The sequence below is a fragment of the Dipteris shenzhenensis genome, chromosome 9 (assembly GCF_047967505.1).
Source record: "Dipteris shenzhenensis isolate YYH24624 ecotype China chromosome 9, Dip_SZ_1.0, whole genome shotgun sequence".
In the NCBI taxonomy this organism is placed as follows: domain Eukaryota; kingdom Viridiplantae; phylum Streptophyta; class Polypodiopsida; order Gleicheniales; family Dipteridaceae; genus Dipteris; species Dipteris shenzhenensis.
The window spans coordinates 14,727,000-14,735,236 of record NC_141604.1 but is presented as its reverse complement, the minus strand read 5'-3'; the positions used below and the strand labels follow the sequence as shown (position 1 = coordinate 14,735,236).

General features: G+C 41.8%; 1 protein-coding gene across 1 annotated transcript; it reads right to left on the bottom strand.

Moving 5' to 3' along the window:
• Positions 1-243: 243 nt before the first annotated feature.
• Positions 244-5,921, bottom strand: LOC147898251 (bidirectional sugar transporter SWEET2a-like). Its single transcript, XM_087379141.1, has 8 exons — positions 5,894-5,921; positions 5,726-5,805; positions 5,558-5,625; positions 4,995-5,208; positions 4,673-4,831; positions 4,443-4,562; positions 4,282-4,346; positions 244-346 (listed from the first exon to the last, which is right to left on the bottom strand). The coding sequence occupies exons 1-8, from the start codon at positions 5,919-5,921 to the stop codon at positions 244-246; spliced, it is 837 nt and encodes a 278-aa protein (XP_087235267.1).
• Between the last annotated feature and the right edge of the window lie 2,316 nt (positions 5,922-8,237).

The window sequence follows — 8,237 nt, the reverse complement described above, 5'->3', positions numbered from 1 at the left end:
AATTACTTCGAACAGAGCCATTTGTGTCTCAAAACCCATAGGGTTTGGATGGGAAAGATCCGTTAACATGCTCAATGGTTGTTAACATGCCCTCCTTCCTTTTCACAATCCATCTGTCGATTGTGTCCGATGCATAATGTCAGACTTGAGGGCATTGTTCATGATGCAGTAGGAGTCGAACATCCTGTGGGAGATGTAGCATAAGGGATGGAGAGGTTTCCAAAAATGTTCTCGAACATATCTTCAAATGTTTGTATGTGATGTCCATGAAGATTTTGGACATGTACATAGAGCCACATGACCTAAGGGAATGAAGGGACCTTGTTTAGATTGAAGATGATCTCTGCTTTGCAACCGCTAGTGGTGCTCTTCCACTATAAATCTTGTGTGAGCAGGTCCCTTAGCAATATTATCAATGGCTGGGAAAAATGCATGGTGGCTACAATGGTTAGATTAGGGAAAGATGCGAATGTTGTGTTGAACTCTTCCATCTAGGTGGCCAGAGTGAGGGAAGAGCCAACTGTTGGAAAATCAAAGCGCGGGAAATTATATGCGATGTTTGCATCTACTTCGTGCATCTTTTCAAAGTCAAGCCAACTCCAATGGTGGCGTAGGGGCATAAATGTGGGGTCAATTCTTTGTTTGAGACCCGTGCAGCAACATGTGGTCCAAAATGTTGCATGCCACAAAAACTAAATTTGCCATTGAGGTTGGAGCCCTAATCAGTGTCCTTTATAGGTACTATCTTGTAATCTGGTCGACTATAGCCTCTACAAGTATGCTACTCATGTTCTTGTTGCCACTTGCAGAAACTATGTTGAATGAGTTCGGTGAGGGCTCTCACTTGTATGATAGCTTATGTCATGGTCATGGACTTTAGTGGGGTAAGCTATGTGGGAGGCATCAAATTGGCTAATGCTAGTATGAAGCATATTTTGTAGTGCCTGCATGATATTATTATACAAAACACTGATGCCGATTGGGAGGTACATTTTTCTTGCTGCCCAAAATAAGTAGTGGAAAATATATTTGGCTTCAGTGCAATTGCACACTTTCATCCACTCCAGACTACATTGTATTATGGCGGGATTGTAGGGTTGGTCTTCTAGGGCATCATGATTTACTAGCTCTAATAATGGCATTGCCATGAGATAGTTGGCCGAGCCTTTGGGCACTCTGCACCATGCCATAAAATTGTAGACGATGGGGTGGTAGTAGAGGGTGAGGATATGCATATCAGCATCCAAAACTAAATCCTCATGGAAGTAGGCCATGACCAAAATTAGATGTGCTCTTACAGTGGAGTGATGAAAGGCCTCATTGAGGTCAAGTCATGTAGTGTGAGTGTGTTATCAAAATTGATGTTGTGGGGGAGAAGTGCAGCAGTGAGTGTCTGCAAGAAGTAAGTGTATGTGTCGTCGACTGTGTGGTGAGAAGTAGAGGGTAGAGGCGGGGGATGACACTTCCTACAACTTGTCATGGACCTGATCATAATCTCGTGCTGGAGGGGAAGAAGCCATTGCTGTCTAAAGGTCCACTTGCATTGTTTGGACTTGCTGCTCTCTTTGCTGGGCAGCTGCATAGAGTTGCTCGATTAGGGTGGCCTATTGTTGGTGGACCTGTAGCTCTAGCCTCTACTTTTCCTCCATGATGCATGTTGTTGTTGATCGAGAGTCGCTTGTTGTTGCAATGCCTTGAAGTTGGCTTGGAGGCTATTTGTTTGTGATTATTCTGTTGCTAGGGCCTCCTAAGTCTCTAATAGCTCCTTCTCGAGCTTCTTGCCAATTTCGATTGCCTGAAGTCCTGGTGCTTCCAGTACCAAGAATTTTGCATGCTCTTTTTGGATAGTGGCCGTTGTCTTGTTGAGCTAGCAGGAGGTTTGGAGTATCTCCTAGTGTTGTAGTCTGAAAGCCTCTTGATGCCAATGCAAGACATTATGTGCTACTGCTATGAGAGCATTGATTGATTGGAGGAGGCTAGATCCTTTATAGCAAGGTTGTGATCACAACGGATCAAATCCCAGTGACCTTTTGTGGAGTTGTATGAAGTCGATGTACAATACTCCATGACCTGTTGGTACAAATTCAGGATGATTGGAGCCTGGAGAGGGGTTTGTCCTCCTTGAGCCATTTTTGGGTTGTTGAGTAGATAGTGGGGGGTTGCGGATCTTGAACATCCTGGGTCGATTCCGTTATCTGCTCATCAGGACGGATTGATTTCTTGAACTAGTGTTCTCGTTCGTAGCTTGCCCGTACTTCTTCTGCCTTTTTCTACTCCTCCTTTGCTTGGAGCTTTTCGTGTTCCTCTTGTTGTCTGAGGAGATATTGCTCCCATTTCTCTATCTCCTCTCTACACTATCTTCATGTAGTTATTGATAAATGTGACAAAGCATTCACTACCAATGAGTGATGGCATGTTAGGCCTATAGTCTACAATGTCACAATCCTCCCCACTTGTAGCACCGCTTGGCTCGAATAGCAATTCTTGAGAAATTGCTCCCTATGCTATTTCTCATATAGGCAATTTTTACACAAATTGCAATCTCTCACTACCATTGACCATGTTTATGTACTTGAGCAAATTGTATGGCTCTAAAGTGAGAATCATCCTAAGTAAGTATGCATACCTTCTAACTGGGGCGTACCACTACTAACTTTGTACAAAATGCCCTATAGCTCTTTATGTGTAAATTAGACATCACAAATGAATCTTAACTCTCAATTTGGACATTGAACTTCCAATAGCTTACAATTGAAAGTGGATGATCATCTCTTAGATGCACATAATCTTTGTCCAAGGCAACTTTGCTTATGCTTTCATTTTCACATCATTGCTCTCTTGCTTGCTTGTACTCATTCACATGCAATTTGCTACTACTTAGAAAAGTATTAACAATAAAGAAGTAAATTATGGATGTTGCCTTGCAAATTGCTAGCTTTCTTTTGAGTATGAGAAGAAGCATACTTGTGGGTGAATTAGTGTTGGTGGATGTTTGAACTATGGCTTGTTGGGAATATGACAATTGGTGAAATTTTGGGGCTAGTTGAGATGATGAGCAATCGGACCAAAAGGCGTTGTCATGGCTTGTTGGGGATATCAACTGTTATATTTTGGGGCTAGTTGGCATGATGTGCAACTAGACCAAAAGATGTTGTGGGGAGGTTGTGGGGGTGAGAGATTCTAAGAGACTGGCCTAAAGGCTAGCAAGGAAGACTCAGTGGGATGAAGCAAAGGGGGAAGGAGAAGGATGCAAAGAGCTGATTATGATATTCTATTGATTATCTAGCTAGAAATTGATGTTAATCGCTCCATTTCAAAGCTGAACAAAAACAACAATCATGCAATATGGGTGTTTATTGACTATCCCAACATGGGCGTGCCCACAGACCATGGACACAAGCATGATTTCCCACCCATGCCCAACCCAGGCTATTTTGTTACTTCTACAAAGCTCAACAAAAACAAGAGTCATGTGTAATAAGGGTGTTACATGCTACCTCACCACGAGCATGCCCACGGATCAAGGAATGACAGATTTCTTGTCCATGTCTTTGGCCCAAGCTATCTCAGTACTTCTAGAGAGCCAAAAGAGGCTTCTACAAGCCTGGTGTCCTGGCCTAGTTTTCCAAGTGGGGGTGTGAGTTTGACCAACTGTGGACCCTAGTCAATTGCCTACTGGTCCAAGGCAGTATGTCCCTTGATAGGACTATGAAGAGGTAGGTGAGTGAGAACATGGTGAGCTGGGGGGGTTTCTATATTCGCTCCACTTAGGTTTGTAATGTTAGGGCATTCCAGCTCGGAAAGTGGCCGAAATCCGGTGAGCAACGCATAGCTACCCCAATTTGTTGGAATGTCTGACTTCGGTTTATTCTCCCATGTAAAGGGCCTGCAGGGAAGGGCTCTACACAAGTGACACGTGGAGATGGTATTAACCAATGAATGGACTTATGGAAGTAGGGATGCTTGCTTGCTCGGACGACACAGATTTAATCTCATGAATAAATGTCTTATGATCGACAAACATGCATGTATAGTCCAAACATTCCAGAGTTCGTTGGACGATTTGCTGCTCTTGTTCCTTGCAGGATCTACAAACTGGAATCGGCAGGTCTTCCTTGTGATTCGAGTGAGCTGAGATTGTTCACGGCTGGGCTCTGATTTGCTGGACATGCAGCGTTGCTTGTTGGTGAATAAATTGCAGTTTGGATCGGCGCTGTTGACATTGTAAAGCTTTCTGCTCTCGTACTGTCGCGCTCGGTTTTAACCTCCTTGATAGAGCACAGTTTGTAGTAGCAGTAGAGAATCAGTTGGATTGCGCCCAACACGAGGTTGACGGCATTGGGTACCTGTACGTGGCATTGGCGCAGAATTTCCATTTCAAAAGCAAAGTCCGAAATTAGAGTGACACTTATATGTGTTCAAGCTGATTCCAGATCGCTTACCCCTAGTATTATGTCTCCTGTGAGCCATGCAAAGGATCCCCAGGTCGCCGCGTTTAGAAACATGCAAAGTGCGAGAAAAAACGGCATGAACTCCACGCTTTGAGTCACAATCACCCGCCTCTGCAATTGAAATCAAGCTGGATTAAGCATAAGTTAATCAAATAGAAGTCGAAGAATAAGAAGAAGATTAAGAAGACTGCCATCTAATGCTTCGAATACGTCCATCTTACCACTATCAGCAATGGAGATGCGCTAAAACATATCGAATTCACCGCACTGAAGATCCCGACAGTGTTGACACGCACATTGCCACGTAATAATTTCATCGTCATTGACACCATAAGGCCATAGAACACACTTATCAGTGCGAGAAGCACGGTCTGGAGCACCTACCATGCCATACAAGATTAAGCTTTCAAGCTCCAACGGGGCTCCAACAGTCATGCGAGGAGGATTGATTCGGGCTTAAGAATATGCTGCAAACAAGAACAACAAAATCGAATCTTGCGACTCCTCTTCTTAAACAACGTTTATAATTAGGGGCAAACGTACCCTTTGAGACTTGGAAGCGAACCGCAGGTAGATTGAATTGAAGGAAACTTGGAGAGCAAATCCGCTTACTGTCAAGAAGGCGAGAGGCCTTGCAGTTGGCCCCCGTATGATTGCAAAATACGTCCATTGCATGGTGCTCAGGAGTGCGAACACGTAGGGAATCCCTGAGAATGCTTCTGTGGATTTTTTTCTCAAGATACGCCTGAAAGTTTGTCTGTTGCATCTCTCAAGATTTCACAAATTTTCATATCAGGGGGACATAATCGATCAACAGACCGAAACTGATACTAATTCAAGACCAGCTAACAGCATTGGCACAACAGCAAACGCTTTGCCGTTACCATTCCAGTTGAATTCTTACAACCGCGGTGCGAAAGACGTTTTGCCTATTGGCTAAACAAAGCTACATCATGGCCGGAAGCTAGAACGATCCTCGTAAGTACAACGATCATGAACGACACCTAAGTACTTTAACACTTACAAAGCTTCCGGCCATCTCAGACTTTCTTTCATCTTTCAAACGATTTTATTCAAACAATCACCAAGGAAGGACGAATACTTACATAGGCGAAGCATACAAGAGAAATCCCGTTACATTGCCTGAAAGAAGGCAGACGTTCAGGAGCAGCGACTACTTGGATGACTAAGAAAAAACAGATCAAGTCTTGTTTATCAATCAAGCCCACCAATTACGATAGTGATTTCCATGGTTTGGCATGCTTACCTAGCACGCCAATTGCAAGCCTCAAGGCCGCCATGACCTCTTCCTGGCTGTCTAATCCGTTCAAACGAATATCTAATTCAAATTGACCTGTACAGTACGCAATCCTTGATGGATTCAAGAAAGCACCTGTTCCCGACCTGAACACTTGTTCCGTCGGCTTAAGTCAAAAGTGTACATCCAAATCGTATGTTGTTCGCAGTCATGGCAGCAGAAGCAGGTTCAAAGACAACACACGGTTCAAGTGAACAACCTCCTACTTATAAGAGGAAACCACACTTATTTCCGATTCAAGTAACTTATGCATGTCAGCTCGGCCTTATTTGCGAGACAGCGGACCTTCATAAGGTGCTGATTTATTGCAAAGGTGCATGCAATTGGACTTTTAATGACCTGTTGGGCAAGTAAGCAATATTCGGTAGATCTCCCTGTTAATGATTCGAGAAATCACACTGTTCCCGAATCGGAAACGCCGTAATGTTTGCTGGACTCTAACTCAACCTACTCATCTGGACACCAGAACATGATAGATTCCCTAATTATAAAAGAAAACGCATGCGCTTCTCGGATCAGAAATGCTCACGTGTTAGCCCCGAAAGAGCTGTATACGTTAGTCCGGATCGTCCGAAAGGAGAATGGGAAGAAAATTCATCGCAAGGAGATCAGATAAATCTCTCAGTTATTGCTGGAGAATCAGGTTCAACAAGTCGGCATTGTCCAGCATCAGGGCCAGACATCTGCATGCAGACCCTGGTAGCTCAAATTAGCATGTAGACCGTGGTGGCTCAGATTATAATCAGCATTTTGAGAGAATAACTCATGCTAGAGAGCACTCAAATTATGATATGGGTTTTTAGAGAACTTCACTCATGCTGGTGACGAGACAACCAATATCAAACTTAAAGAATGACAATTCGAAAAGAAAAGCAACATGAAAGGAATCTTATCATGAGTGGGGAACATGAAAGACATCGTGTCATTATTAAGACTCCTTTAATAAACTCCTTTTAGTAAAGTATGAATGGGCATTTTGGAAGGTTATAAAGACTTAGTACTTCATCATTGGAATATTTCCATTTTGAGGCATTATGTTAGTGGACACATTAGTGGAATACTAAGCAATGTCACGGAAGCTTATAAAGCATGCTAGTGCATCACTTTATCTCTCTTCTATGTGAGATCTCTCAATGTAGGTCAAACAAATAGGAAAATGTCTACTATTGTTGTTTCTAGCAAATAATATATTCATGTAAGTTACATATTTCATAAAGAAAATTTGTATTAGAATTTCAAAAAGTTATAGCTCGATTAGATCTTGGGCAATAGAAAGTTAATCATGCAAATAAAGCTCACATGAATGGACATGAATAAATTGAGATCTTGAGCAATAGAAAGTTAATGATCATTCAAATAAAGCTCACATGAATGGACATGAATATTTGGAACAATGAAATGTATACTCACATAAATAGCCATAAAATACTCATCTGTTTTAAAGCATTTTACTGCATTTAACACACTATTCAAAATTTTTGGACTTGTGTAAAGTCCAATTTGAGAAATGGACTAAAAAATAGTCCAAAATTTTTGAATACACTAGTAATATTGTTTTTTGAACTAGATTTGACAACTCAAAACAAAAGATTTGGTGACTAAGGACTAAGAACATCAATGCATAACCAAATCTCTTACAAAGGTGGTTTACATAAACATCTTCATAACTTCTTATGACTTGAGCTACTATCACCTAAGAACATCAATAGATGACCAATTCTCTTAGAAAGGTGGTGTAAATAAACACCTTTATGTATAAGTGGTGTGCACACACCTTTATGACCATTTCTTTTAGAAAGGTGGTGTACATAAACCCCTTAGAAAGGTAGTGTACATAAATCCTTTTATGTGTAAGTGGTGTACATATATACCTCACTTGGTATTAAAAAACACCCTTAACTATAAAAATACATTGACATAAAGTTTAAAATACAACATTAAGTATAAAATAGACCTCATAAACAATCTTTATACACAATAATGAGAGTAAAGAAATCAAAAAAGTAGTTAACTTTTTATTAGGTATTCGCTTTACATAGAAGTTCAAAACTTGTGATTACAAAGCCGTCAGCCATCATGTTCCTCAGTACCAATGTCCTCAATGCTAGGCCCTTGACTACGAGGGTCCTGACTAATAGGCTGCTCTAAGATAGCACCAATGTCCTCAATGCGCCCTTGACTACCAAGGTCCTGACTAATAGGTTGCTTTAAGACTGGAGTCTCAATAGCAAGGTCCTCAGTAGTTTGCTCTTTAGTTCCAAGCACCTGACTAGTAGGCTGCTCTGGAGTCTATAAGGTCATGGTTAAAGAACCATCTATGCCTCCTGGTAACTCCTCCTAGTCATGCTTTGCCTCGTCCATACCTTCTTTGGGTAAGGCTTCCTTGCTTGATCCACTTGCATGTCCTTCACCCAAGATCAAGGGTGCCTTCCTCAATTTTAATTTCAAGGGAAGTGCTTCCACCTCTT

Bases quoted from the DNA above. Each gene is read 5' to 3' on its own strand.
- LOC147898251 (XM_087379141.1), bottom strand. From the start codon at position 5,921: ATGACTGCGAACAACATACGATTTGGAT. The intron at 5,209-5,557 runs GTAAGTATTCGT...GAGATGCAACAG, and splicing joins CTCTTGTATGCTTCGCCTAT to ACAAACTTTCAGGCGTATCT. The intron at 4,563-4,672 runs GTAAGATGGACG...TTTCAATTGCAG, and splicing joins CATCTCCATTGCTGATAGTG to AGGCGGGTGATTGTGACTCA.